General features: G+C 55.8%; 2 protein-coding genes across 2 annotated transcripts in view; both read right to left on the bottom strand.

Annotated features, from left to right (window-relative positions):
- LOC105854409 (tripartite motif-containing protein 47-like) overlaps positions 1-1,747 on the bottom strand; it is a 5,924-nt gene extending 4,177 nt beyond the window's left edge. The window contains exons 1-2 of the mRNA XM_012732993.1: positions 1,732-1,747; positions 824-1,473 (exon numbers count right to left, since the gene is read on the bottom strand). Coding sequence (XP_012588447.1) covers positions 824-1,473; positions 1,732-1,747 — 666 coding nt within the window. The remainder of the gene's footprint in view (positions 1-823; positions 1,474-1,731) is intronic.
- A 4,965-nt stretch (positions 1,748-6,712) lies between these two features.
- KCTD2 (potassium channel tetramerization domain containing 2) lies at positions 6,713-19,829 on the bottom strand (the record flags this gene model as incomplete). The annotated part of the gene is made up of 6 exons (XM_004693377.2): positions 6,713-8,990; positions 9,656-9,781; positions 11,710-11,805; positions 16,130-16,221; positions 17,983-18,091; positions 19,662-19,829. Coding segments are annotated over 6 exons (621 nt in total), but the record flags the coding sequence as incomplete, so codon positions are not given.
- Between the last annotated feature and the right edge of the window lie 4 nt (positions 19,830-19,833).

Raw genomic sequence — 19,833 nt, 5'->3', positions numbered from 1 at the left:
CCTGTACTCCTGTTCTCGTGTGCATAAATAAATGAATCTTTTTTTTTTTTCTAAAGATTTATGCATACAGACCTGGGTACAGGTCAGAGGTGCAGGGGCGGTGAGAGGCTTCACCAGAGACAGAGCGGGGAGCAGGACAGGCAGATCGACAAAGTCCACTGCTGAGGGGAGCAGCGGGGGGGGGCAGGAGAGGTCTGCCGCGCCCTGTGATCACCTCTGGGGCGGGGATCGAATTTGTACTGAGGCGGCTGCAGCCTACCTGCAGTGCTTTGTCCCAACCTGTCGTGCGGCCAGGGAAGGCCCCAATAAATGAATCTTTAATAAAAAAATTTGAAGGGAAAAAGACGGGGTTGTGTTGCTGTTTCCTTTCTGCCTTCCCTTTTCCCGTGCACAGTGTAACATAGATCCATCTGTATCATTTGGGACCCTGATTTGCTGAACTCGTGGGAGGGATGAACCTGGGGAGGGCAGGTGGGGGTCACCCTGGGGAGGGCAGGTGAGGGGTGACCTTGCTGCCCATGCTGCGCCCTCCTGTTGGTGCCGGCCCAGGACGGGCCCCTGCCCTCCCCGCGGGTCCCTGACCTCCGCAGGCCCCTAACCTCCGCGGGCCCCTGACCTCCCCGTAGGTCCCTGACCTCCGCGGGCCCCTGCCCTCCCCTAGGGCCCCTGCCCTCCCCGTAGGTCCCTGACCTCCTCAGGCCCCTGACCCCGCGGGCCCCTGCCCTCCCCGTGTGCCCCTGCCCTCCCTGCGGGCCCCTGACCTCCCCCCGGGCCCCTGCCCTCCCCGCGGGCGCCTGACCTCCCTCCCCACAGGCCCCCTGACCTCCCCGCGGGCGCGCCCCTCCTCCAGCGGGATGGCGTGGCAGGTCTTGTGCTTCTCCCGCAGGCAGGCCCCACACACGCAGCAGCCCCCCATGCGCCACTGCAGCCGGCGGTGCTTGTGGCACAGGTGGCTCTGGGGGTCCCACGCGGGCTCCAGCCGCCGGTGGTCCCGGGAGGCCCAGTCCTCGTAGTGGCTGCGCAGCTGCTTCTCGCACAGGGACGCCGTGCACTGCGGGCACGACTGGACTGACTTGACCTTCTTCGGGGCGCGGAAGTCACACGGCACATCCCTGGGCCCCGCCGGGCCCTGCGAGGACCCCGAGCTCTGGCCCTTGGCCTGCGTGAGGTAGGTCACCATCTCCTCCAGGATGACATTCTTGCAGAGGTTCGGCCTGGAGGGGAAGCTCTCCCGGCACTGGGGGCAGTAGAGGGCCTCGCCCAGGGTGGCCTGGTGGTCCCAGAAACCCTGCAGGCAGGCCATGCAGAAGTTGTGCCCGCAGGCCGTGGTGACGGGGTCGCGGAACACCTCCAGGCAAACGGGACAGAGGACTTGGCCCTCACAGGCACCGACATTGCTGCTGTTACTCATCGGGGGCTGGTCCGGGGGGAGGCTGGCGGGCAGGGCTGGGACTTGGCCCTGGGACTTGTCTCCTGGGGAGACAGAGCGAAGTCAAGGGACTGAGGCCAAGGCAGGGGGTGAGGGGCACCCCAGGCCCAGGGACTGGGCCCATGTCATCGGTCAGCCCACATGGGGTGCACCGGCTGGGGCGTGTGTCCTTGTTCTGGTCTTAACTCCTTGAACCAATCCTGGATGGGGCGCGGGGTGGGGGGGGGGCGCAGAAGGAAGCCACGTGGTGACCAGGAAAAGGGCCGCGTCCTTGGGCCTCCTGAAGGAGCACAAGCACTTACGCGAGATCCTGTGCATGCCACGGAGAACCAGAGGCTTGGCTGCCCTGTGCTGGAAGGGAAATGACCTCTTGGCATTCGGGAGGGAGGGTCTCACCCCGTCTCATGCCCCCAGCTGCGGGGAGGCTGCCCTCAGTCCCCTGTGCTCCCGGCCACGCCCCGTCCACCTCCGGGGCCTGACGGCCCCCCTCACCTTTCCTTTGCGTGGTCTAGTGGTCTCCTGGTGAAGGTGGCCCCTCCTAAGAGCTGGCGCAATTTTGACCCCTGATGTCACAATTCAAGTGCGACCAGCCCTGGCTGTTGTGATGTCAGCTGGGCAAAGGTGTGTGCTGGGCACGCTTCATGTCCATGCTGGGGAGGCTTCATGTCCTGCAGGAGGTCTTGCCCCCAAGCCTTCCCCGGGAGGGAGGCAGAGCTGCTGCTGGCCTAGGGCCACGGCGGGGTGGGGGAGCTTGGGGCCTCACATCACCCTCGGCAGGGAAAACCGGCCGCTGAGGGCAGCGGGATCCTGGACGGCTTGTTTAATCCGTTTTAGTTCTCTTGGGTATCTAGAGGCTCTGTTGCAGGAGATGATGTTTCTTGATGTAAAGTAGGATGATGCCACCTTGCTTGGTCGGTGGTCCTGAGGATTCCTGCTTCCGCTCTGGCTCTGGCTCTTTTGTTTGCCTTTTTTGGGGTGACTTTATTGTTTTCCAGCTCTGATTCTTGGAAGAAGAAAAAAGCAGTGAGAAAAGTGGGACTTTCACCACTCTGTCACAGCTCCTTGGCAATCTGTTTCCCAACTACGTGCATTCCCTGATAATGTTGTAAGACATCACGCTCTTCCTCCACAAAGTGAGTTGGCCCCTCGTAGGGGAGAAACAATAAACAGAAGTTCTCCTTCCCTCCTTTCCCTGCCTCAGAGGAAACATTTCTAACATTTCTGCATTAAGTATGATGCTTGCAATAGGTATTTTGTAGATGTCTCTGATCAGATGAAGAAGACGCCCTGGGGCCTCCCCTGCAGCGAGGGGTTAAGTCTCAGCACTGACAATCTGCAGCCCCTGCAGATGACTTCTACCTCTTGCCAAGGAGCTGACCCACCCCACAGGCACTGCAGATCTCTCCCTGCTCTCTCCCCGTGGCTCCCCTCAGCAGTGGATTTTGGTCAATCTGCCTGCTCTGCTCCCCGCTCTCAACCTCTACCTCCCTGCCACTCTGGCCTACACTTCAGCTCTTGTATACATAAATTAATGAATCTTTTTAAAGACTCTCTTGGGTTCCTAGTTTGCTAATAGTTTTTATCTGCAGTGGATGTTAAGTTTTATCAAGTCTCTTTCTGCATTTTTTTAGATGGTCATAAATTTGGCCATTTTGACGCCGCCAATATGGCAAATGAATTGGCACCTATTAAGTGTCAACAATTAAACCAACCTGGCATTCTGCATGATTCTGAGTGGAGTGTTGATGAACGCTTTCTATCTATATGCTGGGTGCTAGAATTTATTTTATAATTTTTAAAAAGATTCCATTATTTATGCATACAGAAATGGGGTACAGTTCAGGGGTATGGAGGTGAGAGGATTCACCAGAGACAGAGTGGGGAGCAAACAGGTAGATTGACAGTAATCCACAGCTGAGGGGAGCAGCGGGCGAGGCAGGAGAGGTCTGCTGCACCCCATGGGTCACTCACTCCCTGGCCTGGGATTGAACTCGTGTTGAAGTGGCTGCAGACAGCTTCACAGTGCTGCGCTTTAACCTGTTGTGCCACCAGGGAGGGCCTGTGTGCGAGTATTTTGTGATCTATGCTCACGAATGAGATTGACTTGCGATTCTCTTCTTTTTATGTGGTATCCTTGTCAAGTTTTGGTAGTAAGGTACATGACTGCCATGAAGCGAGTGGGGAAGTGTTCGGAAGAGTAAGACTTTATTTCTCCCTCAGATGGTCAGTGGGATTCTCTCACTGCCACGAAAGCCCATTTTCTCTAAAAAAGTTATTCGTTGCATAGTGAATTTCTTTTGGAGATTTAGAATAGTTACAGTGTATATTCCTTCCTTTATCAGTTTTAATAAGTAGTGTTTCCCTAGAAAGTTGTGCCTTTCATCTACATTATCAGATATTTTTGGTGTAAAATCGTTCATAAGATTCATTTAGAATTTTAAAATAAAATTTACCTTTTAAATAATTGTTGTGCACAATTCAGCGGTGTTGGGTACATTTGCAATGTTGTGTAACCATCATGTCCATTTATAGCCAAATTGTTTTCATCATCCCTAACAAAAATGTTGTAACCATAGAGAAGAATCCTTAGGCAGGGCCCTTCAACCTAGAACATCTAATTCACTCTCTGCCTCTGAATTTGCCTATCCTGGGCATTTCACAAGAGTGGAGTCAGACAATATGGGTCCTTTTGAGTCAGGCTTATTTCACTTAGGTAATTAAACAAAAATTATTTATTTTGCACCCAAGAGCTGGGGTACAGGCCAGAAATGCAGGGGGTGAGAGGATTCACCACAGACAGAGGGGGGAGCAGAACAGGCAGACTGACTGAAACCCACTGCTGAGGGGAGCAGCGGGGAGACAGGAGCGGTCTGCTGCGCCCTGGGGGTCGCTCCCTGGCCGGCTCCGACTCTTCCGTGGCTGGGAGAGCTTCACAGGGCCGCGCTTTAATCCCTGGCGCCAGCAGGGAGGCGGGCTTACGCCTGCGGTGTTCCTGCAGGGCTGGCCGGGCTGTCCTCCCTCCCCCCTCCCCATCCCCCTTCCCCAGGGGTCCCGCTCTAAGAATTCAGGACACAACACAAAACGGACACACAGGGAGAAACGCGAAGGGCGTTATTTACACAGGGAGCGAAGTAGGAAGAGGAGAGAGCGGCGGGGACCGCCGGGGAGGGCGGCGGAGGGGAGGGAGGGCTCGCGGGCGGCCGCTCCTCCCCGCTCCTCCCCGTCAGCCCCCTGAGGGTGGAGCCTGGAAGCGCCACCTTCGGCGAGGAGCTGGCGGTGAGCGCCACCCACCGGCCCTGAGGCTGCGCCTGGCTAGTCTCCTGCAGCACCTGCGTGCAGATTTTCGTCCGACTTGGAGGTGATAACGACCGTGCCACACAGTGGACCACACTCCGACCACCCGCTCCTCTGCTGACGGGATGGGCTGCGCACACACGTCTCAAGCCGCTGCTTTGGATACCGTTGGGTCTGAATCCGAAGACACTTCTGATGATCGGCAAGACATGCGGGCTTTAGTTCTGTGTCCCATTTACATTCCTGATGTCATTAGTATTTTCTTTTTCCTCAGTGAGTTTCACTAGCAGTTTGTCCATTTTATTAATCTTCTCAAAAAAATAGTTTTGCTTTTGAAAGTTCTACTGCATGTTTGTTTTCCATTTCATTGATTTCTACTTTGCTTTAAAAAATTAGTTATTTGTGCATACAGAGCTGGGGTACAGGCCAGAGGCTCAGGGGCAGTGAGAGGCTTCACCAGAGACAGAGCGGGGAGCAGAACAGGCAGATGGACGAAGTGCACTGCTGAGGGGCGCAGCGGGTGGGTCAGGAGAGGTCTGCGGAGCTGCGTGGGTCCCTCCCTGGCAGGAATCGAACTCGTGCTGCAGGGGCTGCAGACAGCTTCTAGTGCTGTGCCGCCAGGGAGGGCTCTAGAACTTTTTTTTTTTGTTCTGCTTGAACAGGTATTGAGAGATGTGGCAAAACTCCAAGTGGTCTGGATTTGCCTGTTGCTCCTTTTAGTTCTACCAACTATGGTAGACTAGTGAAACTCAAATGACCTGTTACTGCCAACGCTGTCTGCAGGCTCCACAGGCCCTGGCTGGAGAGTCACACACAGGACTGCGGGATTTGAGAGCTGCCCTGTGCCTTCTCCAGGTGACCTTGCTGTGGGAAGCGGCTTCTACCACCTTACCACAGGGTGCTAGGTGATCATGTGCACTGAGCTACCTGCCACGACCTGGGTGTCCTCTTACCAAGCCAATTTGGGGAGGGACTAACATCACCCAGAAAAGGACGTGACTGTCTCTGGCCCTTGGTGTTGAGGGTGAGGTAATCTTTGTGTAGAGTCGTAGCATCTTGCTAGGTGAGGCCCAAGTGGACTTCACCACTGCAGGAAGCTTACATATGCCTAGACGCACACGAGGCTGTGGCCTGGCCAAAGGGGGGCAGCTCCTGTGACCTGTCAGTTCCAAGCCACCGTCCAGAATGCCCCAGTGCTGCTGGGGCTGGCACCCTGCCAAGCACGCTGCTCTTTTCCCAGGGCTCCTGGGACCGAGTGGGACACTACAGGGCTAGAGGGGGAAGCAGGGACATGCTCCTTCCTGTCATCAGTGGTGCCACAAGCGTCACTCTGGCAGTGACAGCTGGCCCAGTGGTTTCCTGTGGCGTGGCTCTGTGTGGTTTCCCACACTTCTAGAACCAGCCTCACTGAGCCCAGGGGGACAGCCTCTTCTCCCCGAGCCCCCTGCATCCAGCTCTCTCAGACGCCTGCCTCTCGCCTCCGCTGCCGTTCTGCACTCAGTGCTTTGGACACCGCAGGGTCCCCTGGCCCCTTGGCCATGTCGCCAGCTGCAGTGGCTGGTCTCGCCCAACCACTTCTGCGCCACCCCACACGCCCTCCGGGAGGGGCTTGCTAACACCTTGAGGACCCAGCCTGATCCCTTAAGTGACCGAAACTGCACTCTTTGCCAGATGCTCACCTCACATTTCTTACTGTCTCTTCCTTGTAGAGAAAACAGGGCCCTGGGAAAGATTCCAGGATGACTTTCCCCTTAACACCACCTCATCCTTCCCTGTGTTTCCGGCTCTCTGATGGGCTGACCATCTGTCCGCCTCCTGCTCCTCAAGCACTTGGGTCTTTTTGAATTCAATAAAATGAGAAGAGGAAGGCCCACACCCCAAGGGCAGTTTAGCAGCCGGAGAAAGGAGTTTGTAGGCAGCGGTGTGAGACTGGAAACCAGGGAGCCGGCAGCACTGGAAGGCTTCTCCCAAAGGCTCTGAGATCCAGAGTTGGTTTCACGTCTTTATTGACAAAAAAGCCACAGCATTTCAGACTTTCTCAAACACACACGGTAACAAAGGGCACCCACAAGTGACAGCATGGTTCCTAGCGTCTGGATCAAAGGCCACACTGGGGGTGGGTGTCCTCTCGGCCCTCCCCCTTAGCATCTAGGTCCTGCCTCCACTCTGCCTCCCCAGACACCCTGAGATCGGTTCAGACTGTGGAAAGAGTCACTTTACAGGAGGCTGGACCCTCTCACAGACCAGGAAGGCGCGTGGGCCCCAGAGCTGACGCGTACTTCAGTGTCCCGTGAGATGCCAGGCCTCAGACTGGCAGGGAAGGAAGCAGGAATCTTCCCACCTCCAGCCTCAGGCCGCTGGAGAGTGTGGGTCCCTGGTCACGTGACACAGACCAACAAGTGGGGTTATCACCTGGATGCCCCCAGGTGCGAGAAGGCGCTCAGGGAAAATACTGACTTGGTTCATAAAGGAAATGGTACAGTAGTCTTCCAAAGGCCTTAAGAAACGAGTCATCTTCACTTCCGGAGCACTGGAATAATTGTCACTGGCTGCCACGAGGTGGCAGAAGCCAGCCCTCGGGACAGCGGGTGACCTCGGAGCTCTCAGAGAACGGTCCAGGTGCTGTTCTGCAAACCAGCGGAGCTGCCGGGCTGAGGGCCTCGCCACTGCCCTTGGGCCTCCAGCGGCGTCCCCGGGTGGGGCCGAGGCCGGCTGTGGGGCAGCCCAAAGCAACCATCCCCCCTCTCATGCCACTCACTAAGGCCCCTCCAGCGGGCAGCCAGCCAGTTGTCCCTCCGTCACACGCCCAAATCTTGTCCGCCCCTGAAGCTGACTGGGTGGAGACCTGTGACGTTTGCTGTGGGCAGAAGCTGCGCTAACCTGGCATGGCTGGGTTGCGGGCGGGGCCACAGCGGTGGACTCCTCACCCCCACTGCTCCACACACTGAGGAATCAGGACAAAGCGAGACCCTGGAGACGAGGTGGGCACGGCAGTGCAGGGCTCAGGAGATGGTCACTTCTGGAGACCTCGCCCCAGGCTCCGGACCACGTGGCACACCGCTAAAGGTCGTCCAGCACAGGGAGGGCGCACTGGCCCGAGTCAGCAGGGCTCCAAAGCGCAGAGAGAAGTCCAGTCACGAGGCCCTGAGGAGGGCCGGGCCAGCACGCGCTCGAGGACCCCGCACTCCAGAGCAAGCGGCGACAAGGAGGGCGCAAGGGGTGGGGCGCCAGGAGGCTGCAGACTGCCCAGCTGACACGGCGCACTGTGGGCTGAGGGCGCTGACTCCGCGGTGGGGCCGGCGTGCCGAGGTCGGACACAAGAAGACACACAGACAGCACGTGTTCCGTCAAGGCGTTTCCAAGAGACAAGCACAGAAGTAACAACACTTTGGGATACAACAACACATTTGGCAACTTCCAAAGAAACAGCCGTCTCCACCCCACGCCATCAGAAGGGCCAAGGTCCTTTGTCCCTGGTCCGGTTTAGAACGTCAGGGAGGGAAGATGGGCCAAAGGGCGGTCAGGAGGCTGCAGAAGCAGTTACCAGTTGCCCAGACTCCTCTGATGCAGTGCGCTGCCTCCAGCTCTCCTGGGGGGAGGGGCAGCGTGCGGGTCCGTGGCACCGGGGACAAACGGACAGAGCGGGTGTGGCAGCAACTAAGTGCCCGGACCCAGAGCAGCGATCCCCAACCTCCACCAAGGACGCCTCACCCCCGCCCCCCTGTAGAGAGGCTTTGTTCAGAGCGTAGGGTAAAGCTCTAGCTTCATCCAGACCCCCTCGGAGACCAAAGCTGCCCCGGCTCTGCTCCGGGTGCACAGCAGGAGGCGGAGTGTCACAAAGAGGCGCCCACACCCCGGTGGTGGCGCACGGTGGCAACCTGTCACTGCTCAGGGAAAATCTCCTTTCTTCTCCAGCTTCCTGGCCGTACAGACCCACGCAAGGAGCTAGGCTTTCCTCTCCCCTTCCCCCAGAAGGGCGCTGCCTGGGAACCCAGCCCTGCGCTGCTGTACAGATCTGATGACACTGGCTGAGGAAACAAAAGCAGGCTTCTGCGCTGGAAGGTGCATCTGTCCTGGGTTCCTGTGGGGGGCGGGGCGCCTTTGGTTTTGACCAGAAACTTCTTGGCTGGTGCCAGGCTCAGCGTTGCTTTGCAGTAGCTCGGTTACTGTACAGGAGCAAGAGTGAACTTCAGGGTGCTCTGCTGGGTTGCTCTCTTGACCTTCAGGATCCTGGAGTTTACATCCGAGACCCTCTCTCCTGAAGAATCTAAAAAGGAAGATGGGAGGGCTGAGGCTGGCACCCTGGGCGCAGACTGCATGTAGGCCGAGGGCGCAGAGGAGCGGGTCAGGAAGAGACCCACAGCTGCTCCCCGCCGGCCCACGGTCCCAGGAAGGCAGGCAGGACCAGGGCCTCCACCTCCCCGGAAGCCTTGAGCTGGACAGGACTTGCGGATCATGGACGGGCCAGGCCCCGTGTGCCACTGGCTGACTCAGAAGCCTGAGTGTGGCCCGAGAGTGCGCACGTTTGACAGGAAGCAGCCAGGGTGTGCAGCGACTCCCCAGCAACTTAAGTGGAAAAGTCGTAAAAGTAACCAAAACACCCTTTCTCTTGAGACAGAAAATAAAACAAAGTTTCAAAGAACAAAAGTATTTTCTAGTTTTTTGAGTTTTAGAATTTTCACCTTGTAGTAATTAGCATTCTAGCAAGCTTTCCTTTCCACTGACTGGACAGCGACTGGGAAGTCCGGCTGAAAGCCTGTCATGGCTGCATCAGGCCTGCTTGAGGTTACACCAGTCAGAAGCCCAGAGTGAAGGGGAAACGCAAACACCCAGGAAGGCAGGAGGAGAGACAGTGAGTGGCGGTTCAGGCCAGGCCCACAGAGGGCTGTGAGCAGATGGGCCTGCAACGGCTTCTGGTGAGGGCCTGCTTACCTTTGCCTTCTCACTCGGCTCTATGACGATGCCATTGGTGGAATTATTTAGTTCTCTGGACACAACGCAGAGGAATTCTGCCTGGTCCTCATTTCCGTAGTTATAGGAAGATCCAATGCTGATGAGCTGACAAAACAAGAACCGGGCAAACATATGAATGTTGCACACTATTAAACTCTTCTCCCGACTGAACTTTGTGATTCTGCTTCGCCCGGACTGAGAAATTCCCTGGGACTATCATGCTGTCCCGTGGACAGCTGGATCTTGGCCTTTCGTCGGGGCATCTTGGTAATGGTTCCCCAAAGCTGCAGTGTGAGTCCTGCACTGTCCCCTCACCCCACCACTTGCAGCAACCCCAAAAGGCAGTGACGAGGCTGAACATGATCACGTCCCTCCAGCTGGGGGGGAAGTGTTTTCTGTGAATGAAAATGGACACTTGAGTCACAGCTGAAACGCCCACACAGCTTCCTCATCCCTAACACAGAAGAGCCGGCACCTGGAAGGCTCTGGAAAGCACTAAGCCAATCCCTGGACAGCTACGTGAGCCACATGGTACTCATACCCTTCTCAGAGAACTGGTTCAGGATTTAGTTCTAGCTCGGATGTGCACCCGCGGAAAAACCGCGCCTGGGAGAGGCCGCCCTGGCCAACCTGGTCAGCCCAAAGCCTCCCATGGAGCGCACGAGAGACTCGCTGTGCTGGGGTGTCTGTGGCCCAGACCGCCTGTGCTTTAACCTCCTCCCCACAGGACAGGATCCAGGGGTACCGCCCCCTCCCGTGAACATTCATTAGATAGAAACAGGCAGTAAATTATTCACTGTGTTTCCCAAAGTACACTGAGGTAAAGACTTTACCTTTTGCTTACACTTTACATCAGGGAAAGCACTTCCGGGGTGTGGGTATGGCAAAGTCTCACATCGCACACCTCAATGTGTCCTAGGCCCACACACGGCCTCCATGGTCGTCCAGCACAGGGAGGGCGCTCAGGGGTTAAAGTCTCAGCGCTATCGAGCTATCAGCAGCCACTGCGGCCTGAGTGTGATCCCCGGCCAGGGAGGGACCCACAGGGCGCAGCAGACCTCGTCTGTCTCCCCGCTGCTCCCCTCAGCAGTGGATTTCTGTAGATCCCCGTTTTGCTCCCCACTCTGTCTATGGTGAACCCTCTCACCCCTGCACCTCGGTCTGTACCCCAGTTCTTCACTCATACCCCAGTATGAATAAATAAGAATAAATCTTTAAAAGAAAAAAAGAGCTCTAAGCCCACCTACCGTGGGGAGTGGAGGGGAGAACGGGGGGCTCGGCTCGGAGACAGAGGCCCGGAGTGCCTGACCACTAGCCAGCACTGTGCAATACGCAGAGTGGCTCTGACCTGCGAAGCTGACAGCTGGCCGGCCTCTTAAACGCTCCGTAACCACAGGCCCGACCTATCAAACTGCAGCAGGCTCGTGCTAGGCGCTTCGGCCTCCTGCGTACTGCAGAGGGGTGGTGAGCCGAACGCCCGCCACTGCAGGGGCCCAGGAGACGGAGTCTCAGCCGCTTTGTTTCGCGACCTCCCTCAGCCTGAAAGGCTGGAACGGGGGCGCTGGGGAGGAGCCCACGCCCACACTCATGGCGAGGCTGGCGCCTTTCAGCGCCACCAGCCCGGGGTGGGTGACAGACATGTTCAGCGGGGAAGGGAGGGCTGCTGAGCTCCAGTCTGGGTCTGGCACATCTAGAAAGTGTCCACTTTCCCCACAGAGGTCCTGTCTCTGGCAGTGCCAGAAGAGCGCCCCGGGGCCACCCACAGCTCTTCACAGGCCGCCTCAGCCCCCACCAAGTGCTCCGAAGACTCCCGGAGGCTGCACTTCCCAGTCTCCACTCCTGGCGGCGGCTCCCTCCGGCACCTTCGAGCTGGAACTGCCATAGCCTCAGCTTTCCCAGCTCTCAGCACGGAGCCGCTCCTCCTCTTCCTCCCGTGGTCTCGGCAGGGCCGCACTGGCCCACGGGGACACCCAGGGCTGACCAGGCCCGAGGAGTGGCGACTTACGGGGAGGACGGCCGCCTCCGTGACATACCTGCTCAAACTTCCAGCCGTCAGACATGGTGGAGACCATCTGCGTGAGCTCCTCTTCCTGGCACTGCAGGACGCGGTACACGTGCTTCACGGGGCCCTGCAGCCAGACGCGGGGGGGCGCAGGGTCAGGGCAGGGCAGTGCGCATGGCCAGGGCCCCGGAGGCGCCGTCTCACACTCGCAAGCTGCCACGCCCCGGCCAGGGAGTGACCCCCACGGCGCAAACTCCCCGTCTCCCGCAGCATCGGCCTGTTCTGCCCCCCACTCTCTGCCCCCGACTCTGCCTCTGGTGAGCCCTCTCACCCCTGCACCTCCAGCCTGTGCCCAGCTCTTGTGTGTGTAAATAAACACATCACATCATAAAAAAAGAATAAGCCCCGAAAGCCCATGTGAGCAGTGTTTTTCCTGGGAGGCCCTCTCCTTTTGCAAATGGCCAGTAGTTTTTCTATGAAGATTATCCAAGGAAAGGAAGAAAAAAAGAGGTTAAGAACACAAATCAGTGATAAAATAGTTCTGAACTCCAGAGGGACGGGCCAGATGCGCATGATGCTGAGAAACTAGATCTTATCTGTTTTTCAGTGGAGAAGCAGCGGAGTTGCTTCGAGTAAGAAGTCCACTGTAAAAAAAATCCTTCACACACGAAGTATTTTTACCCCCTGCGGGTGTTACTTGAAAACAAAAGTGATTCCTTATTAACTTTATTATTGTACAAAAATGTGGTGGATAAAGCTGTCTGTCAGTCCCAGGTTCCTGGCACAGGAAACCTGACCCTGGGACTCCAGAGTGCTGCGTGAGCCGTGGGCAGGCTAATGAGCCAATCCCAGAGGCCGGGCGAGGGGGCGCCCTCCCGGCCTGCAGGGGACGGCGTCCCCAGCGCTCAGCAGGGTTAGCTCTGACCAGCCATGCTCACGTAGTGACACTGCACAACCCTCCGCACGGCGGGGCTCAGGCACTGCCAGGCTGCGAGTGCCCGGCACGCTTGACGGCCCGACATGGGCCCTTCAGGACCTCGCCCAGACCGCGGCAGTATCTCTTCCCTGGCTCACTCGTATCCTTCATAGCGGAGGACAACAGTGAGGGCCGCATTCTCCTGAGTGCTGAGTTCTGGCAAATTATCCAACCTGACGGGGGCACAGTGGGAGCTCTCTAGTCTGTCGCCAAGTTGGGCAGAAGCCCGTTGGCCTGGGGACGCAGGGCGTGTGTGTGGGGGGCACCTGTGGCCTGAGCCTGCGCCCTGAGGCGGTGAGGGAGGGCTTCCTGGAGGGGCAGCCCCGGTCTTGAAAACTTACTTTAAGCCAAACAACACATTTACCCCAGGCCACCTGATATGAACAAGAGTTAAATTCCTATGGCATATTTTTGGTCACAAAAACATTACCAAATTTCTAATATTAGAGAAGAATTTGTATTCATCTTTCTAACCTGCCTTTTCTGGGGTAGGGTCCGCTGCTGTCGGCAGCCTGTTGGGCCCCACGCTGGACAGCATGTCCACCCCCCTGCGGGGTGCACTCCCACCTGCACCCCTCCGGCAGGGACTGAGACCTGCTGCAAGCAACCAGAGTCCCCAGAGGGAAGCCACAGGGAAGCGGGGCTTGCGGTGCTCCCGTTGTAACTGAACATTGTTGCAGGTTCCAAAGCAGCTGTGACTTCCGCGGAGTTAGGGTGCCAGAGATGCGGGAGACGCCATTTGCTGGCAGCTCAGCCTTAGCCATGAGGCAGAGGCAGCAGCCGAGAGGCTGGGTCGGAAGCGACCCCCGGGCTGCACGTTAGCTCACGACCACTGACACTTAGGGCCGTGCCTGGGAGTGAGAAGTCAAAGCGAGCGAGGGAGGGGTGGTCCAGAGCGGCAGGCGCCCCACACAGGAGCTCCTGCTCATGGAAAGGAGGCCCAGGAGGGCCCCTCGTTGGGCCGGCAGCTGCACCCGCTGCCCGGTTTGTGGGTCCGGCAGCACAACGGCAACAGGCCAGCGCGAGGAGGCCGGTCCCAGGGCAGGGGCAGGCCAGTCACTCTCCGCAAGATGGAGAGAAAACATGGGCGTGGCAAGAACAATGAAAACTTACACTTAGGACTCTTCCTGAAGGATGGGGCCTGTTTCAGACCAGCCGCCTCGTGGGAGCGCAGCTGACAGAAGCAGCCGCCGCCACTGACTTCCACCGCCACAGCGCGGCTGCTCTGCTGCGGCCCTGGGGGCAGGTTTCGGCTCCTGGCTGCACTTGGGCGTCTGCACTCGCGCTGACGTCAGGTGCAGCCCCAGCCCTGCCGCACAGCTGACGTGGCGGGGGGCGGGCTCGGGCCCACATCTGCCTGACAACTGTGTTCTTTTTCCTACACTTTCTCCTAAGCGATGTACAATTACCATTAACCAAGTTACCAAGATTAAATAAAAAATTCCCTCCCTTGTAAAATCTAGGACAAATCTTCCAAGGATTTCAATAGCTCTAAGCCACACGTTCTGGAAACAGCCAGGTGTATTAAGTTACAAACTCAGAGCACCCCCAAACAGCGATGGCTCCCCAAAGGCTTGGCCAGCTGAGATGCCTATTCTGCCTCTTCTCCATTTTCTCTTCAGGTAAACCACTAGTGCAAGTGAACCAAGCTCAAGCACCAGCAAGAACTCCTCTGAGACAGCAAAGCCCAGGCTGGTGGCAGCCACTAAGGAGATGAGAGGTCACTAAAAGAGCAGGCAGGACGCCCACATTTTGGCTCCACCCTAATGTCTGCCGCAGGTGTCTCTTTAAGTGTGAATCCGTAAAAGGAGGTGCGAGTGTGACCCAGCAGCCTGGAAGCCCACGAGGTGAGCCCACTGCAGAGCCACGGGCCTCAGTGGAGAGAAAAGGCCTCTGAGGGGCCTCAGAATTTCACCAAATGAAAAGGTGAGATGGGAAGACCAATTAACATAAAAAATGCCTTGACATTCTCGAATAAAAAAGCCTCCAACTGGGTATAAATCCACGGGCCTTGAGAATCCAGAGGGCTAATTAGCTTCACTGCTGTCATCAGAGAGAAGCCTCACAGAGCTCTCGAGGACTCAGCTGGTGGCACACCAGGTGTGACGACCTGAATGGTCTCCAGCCACGCCGGTCATGGTGGAAAATGGAGGAGACAGTTGTCATCGTGTTCGATGCCATGTGAATATACAACACGAGGCGACAAAAACCTGGCAGCACTAGCTAGAACTGCCAACTGCCTACCAACTGCACATCCTTTGAGTCTTAGCAAAGAGTCTTTCAACTGCTGGTCAGACGGAAAAGCACTTGAAGGCTAAGTCCTGCTTTCCACCCTCACAAGTTGGACAGAGGAGGGGAAGCAACTTCGTTTTTTATCATGAATGTCAGTTATCCAACCAGATAATTCCATTTAGAGCCAGGAAACTTTGACACAGGAAGCATGATGCAGAAAGGGGAGGGAGCCGTTTTTTGTGAAAAGAAACACACTGCCTTATTTTTAATTACAGGAAAATTCTGCGCTGCGTAGACAGACTCCCAAGAGCGCCCACCATCACAACCTGACAGAGACGAGCAAGTTCAGCCACAGGCTGCCAGTGTCTCCCTGACGTGAGAGGGATGTGTGTCCCACCCGCTCCCCCAAGCTCGGGAGCCGGAGACCGGGCAGAGATCACCGCGCCGCAGAGACGCCACTGGCGAGGAGCGGGCTCCCTGGCAAGTTCTGGGTTTCGTTTTTGTTCCCAGAATTCCTGCCGAGCTCATACAGACATCCAGACTTCGTAATAGAAAGAGACGCTTGATGTTATTTTCTTCAAAGCTCCCATCCTAAGCAGCCACTAAAGCCTACCCAAAACAGATTCAGGTGACTGTCAGGAGCCGGGTGGGACGTGGCCCTGAGAAAGAGCAGCTGACACGGCCTTCACTGGTGTGTGTGTGGAGGGGGTGCACGCTCTCTCCACAGGCGGGCGGGCTTGGACCCAGAGAGCTGCGCGTGAGCATCTGTACCCCGCATCCTCTCTTGGGCTGTGCGCTGTCTCCTTTGCACCTTGTTCTGAGCAAGCCTGCAGGCCAGGACCAGCGCTCTATGGGGAGAGGCTGGGCTCTCACACACGGCACAGCTTCCCTCAGATCACACCCAGACCCATGGGCAGTTTCCCCTCACGAGTTCAAAACCAGGCTTCCCTGGCTGGCTCAGGGGTTAAAGTCTGAGCACTACCATGCTATCACCAGCCACTACAACATGAGTTCGATCCCCGGCCAAGGAGTGACGCACAGGGCGCAGCAGACCTCTCCTGTCTCCCTGCTGCTCCCCTCAGTAGTGTTTCAGTAGATCTGCCTGGTTTGCGCCCCACTCGGTCTCTGGTGAGTCCTCTCACCACACCCCCACCCCACCCCACCTCTGGGCTACATCCCAATTCTCGTATGCATAAATAAATAAAAACAAATCTTTTAACAAAGAGAGCTCAAAGCCCATTACTTGCGACGTTCTGTTCTCGTTGTCCCGTATCCTTTCCTTAACCAGGCGCACCAGAGACGCGATGTTGTAAAACTCTGCCTCTTCCAGCACGCCTAGAACAAGGGCCAACTGCAGTTAGAGATGTGCGTGAACTTCCCAGCAAAACAGCAAGATGGGCTGGGGTCTGCGTGCTTGCTGAGAACTGCTCTCGCAAGCCTGAGCTCCACCGTTCAGCCCGGGGAACATTTCTTTGGCACTTGGGGTGAACCTGATACCTCCCCCACATGAATGATGGTGCACAAGGTTCTGCTCTGCTCCCTCTGGGCCACTGCTGTGACGCCCACCTGGCAGCTTCCCACAAGCCACAGGACTTGTTCCCGTGTCACTTGGCCACGCTGGACAATGCCTGAGCTTGCAATGTTTGCCCAGCTTACCCTGTGACTGAGGGTGGGGTGTGAATGTATGTGGCCCAAATTTAACAGGATGCCTATGATTTGAACAATATAAAAGCAATCAATGAAAGAGTCTCATGCAAAACAAAATCAGAGGACTTGGAGAGGACAACTAAATGGAATGTGTGATTCTGTGCCAGGAAAAGAATTCGCTGCACAGGTCATTACTGGAACAACCGACAAACCTGGAGTGAAGCTGTGGATTAAAAGTTATTTATCCACACACATTTACCGATATTAAGCCTCCCAAACCTGGTGGCTACCCTGTATTTATATAAGAGAGTACCCTTTTCTTGGGAAATCACAATGAAGTGTTGAGGGGTGAAGGCTGCAAGGTATCCTCAACGGGGGAGGAAAGCGAGGAGGCAGGCAAATGAGTGAGACACTGCAAACATGACCCAAAATGTCAAAAATCAGAGAACTGGGTAAATGGGATTCTCTGCACTATTCCTACTCTTTAAGCTTGAAAGTATCTCAAGATAAAAAGTACTTTTTTTTTTAGGTATTAGGAGGATTTGTAAATTCCTCTTTGCAAGAAGTAAGATTACCCATGAATCTGCACTGTCCGAGCGGAAGGTGAACACGGGGAACTCCCAGCACTCCCACCATTATTCTGTGTGCAGTTACAATGCTGCTGTTTTTTAAGGGGGCAGAGAGAGAGAGAGACAGAGTGGGGGTGGAGAAAGAGACTGATTCCTCCTTTTACTGTAACAGGGCGTTTCACAGACACTGCACTGACCGGTGCAGCTGTTACAGCTTTCTTACTCAGAGCTAAAGCTCCCAGACCAGGGTGCCCTGGTCTTCAACTGAACACCTTCTTCAACTGAACACCTTCAGGGCGACCAAACCAAGCCTTTCAGAAAGATGTCTAGACCCACCTACATTCCAAATGCCCTACAAACCAAAAAGATGAGGCAACAGATGATATACTTGACAATGGGCTGGAGAATGAATTAGGTCAGTGCAAAAATTTACAAGGAAGCATGAGCCCAGTCTTAAAAGAAAGGAGGCCAAGCCTTTATAATTATTTTTTTTTTTACAGCTGCAAGTTCAAAGGAAAATTTAAAATATAAATACCTAAATGTCATAGATGTGTTACTTCAGGCTACGGACACTCACAGCTTTCACATTAGCAGATGCTAAAAAGGATCCTGAGAACTCTGCAAAAAGCCCCTGAAGCTGTCTGCAGAGCTGAGCTACCTGTTTTCCTTCACACTGAGGAGGCTGAGCTGAGCCCGCTGGGCTCCCTTAAACAAGACGCCCTTGAAGGAGACACGGTAACTGCAGGCTGCCTGCTTACTGTCATAACCCTTCACACACCTGCACATTAAGTCGGTGAACGTCGCATACAAAATTCCAATCTACGAGTGTCAAAGACTTGACCTAAATCTTGAAAACGCCCAATGCAGACACTGTTCCTACCTTCTTCGGCCAGCTCCTTGGTGATGATGAGCTTCCCGTGGCGGAGGTAGTTTAGGATAGGACCAAAGTAGGTGGGGTCCCTGTCAATCAGGTAGGCCCCTGTCTCATCCTGTCAAGCAAACACAAGAGCATCCAACAGTAAAAACTCCAAACCCTCTCTCACAATTTATTACTGCGACGGCAAGTTTGCTAGAGGTTTGTTTACCACAAACGATTGGCCAGAAGGCCAGCTTTATGTATCCTGTTCTTGAAGATCATTTCGGGGAAGGTGCTTCAGATATACACATATAGGGTTGATTAAACTTTTAAAAGCTTTACTGGGACCCACTCACCAACATACTTTTGTAGAGTATTTGTTAGAAAGGAAGAAAATGCCAGAGTTGCATGACTAATTTTTTGCTTGAGATGGACAATCTGACTTTTCTATCATCCCTAACATCACATTCCTAAATCTAAGAAAACCTCTGTTTCGTTGGCAATGCTCGGGAGCTCAAGGCCAGCACCAGTGGGAGTCTGCATTGCCAGCTGTAATCTCACACACCCCAGCAATGTGCCCAGAGGAAGCTTGGCACTGCCAGGACTTGGCTTCAAGCAGCTTTAATCCTCTTCATCTTTACGGTAAAAGGAATGAGAAGAGATGCTGCTATTGCAACAAGGGAGATTAGGGTAGATAAAAACAATTCCTTTATCAGCAAGGGACTTGGGAACACTCTACAGTTCCAGCAGGACAGACTGCCATCAATCTGAGATTTACTAGAGAGGTAAGAGATGACTACATGGAATCAACAACAGGTTAATCCATCCAACTTTTGCCAGATAACAGCGGGGCACGGTTTGGATATAAAATGGGGTAGGCAAGGGTCAATGCCTGTTAAGTTAGGAACTGAAAGATGAACACATAGTTTAAAAATAAAGTCAAAGAACAGCTCAAACAGGAAATGGGTTAAGTGTCTTGTCACCTCTCAACCCTCTGGTTAGCAGCCATGCATCTCATCCTAAAACATTCTTTGCTCCTGCTCCGGAGTTTCCCTCAGTCTGGTTTTTACCAGTTGGTGTAGGTTTGCACTGGCAAGGGGCAACCTTTCCAAGGAATGTATGTGATCTCCAACATGGACCTCAGTTAAAACAGTGACTGTCACCAGACGCAAGTTCAGGGACTCGGACCACGGGGAACATGTGCATCCCACCAGCAGCACTTCCCGCAGCTGTCAGTCATCGTCAGACTCAGGCGTGTCCGACTTGGCAGAGGGGTCCCAGAGGAAGTATGAGAAAGCTCCAAAGATGCCTAAGCTCACCCTGACCCAGTTCTGGAGGCATCTGGCACGGGCCGTGACAGGCTGAGGAAGAGCCAAGGAAACACTCATGCCGACCTCAGGGGCTGGGAGGAGAGGCGTGGGGGCGAGCATGGAGACAGGCTGTGGAGTAGGTCCTCGTGGGTGCGGGTGGGCACAAAGTGTGGGGAAGGAGTAGCTGAAAACCAAGGGCGGGGTCGGCGAGAAAGCCGGCGCTCCGGGATGGGGGCGAACAGTCCCCGGGGCTGGCGCTGCAGGGGAAGGGGAAAGGGAAGGGGTCCTGGCCCCGGCCTCCGCGAGTGAGGAGCGTGCCGCAGGGTCTGGGGGCCAGTCTGGAAGGAACGAGGGGATCCGAAGGCCGGGGGCGCGCCCGAGGGCGGGGCGCACCTTGTCCGAGTCCAGCTCCGGATCCTCCTGGCAGCAGAGGCGGCAGAGGAACGACTTGGGCTCCCGGCCTAGGGTCTGTCTGGTGGTCACGAAGTAGGTGCCGCCCACGTTCAGCCGGACCCAGCGGGCCGCGCCACCGCCCCCCGCCCGCTCGGGCGGTCCGGGACCCGGC

This window comes from Condylura cristata, unplaced genomic scaffold (genome assembly GCF_000260355.1).
Source record: "Condylura cristata isolate star-nosed mole 26May11 unplaced genomic scaffold, ConCri1.0 scaffold00038, whole genome shotgun sequence".
In the NCBI taxonomy this organism is placed as follows: domain Eukaryota; kingdom Metazoa; phylum Chordata; class Mammalia; order Eulipotyphla; family Talpidae; genus Condylura; species Condylura cristata.
The sequence above is the reverse complement of the archived record's forward strand: the minus strand, read 5'-3'. Positions and strand labels throughout refer to the sequence as shown.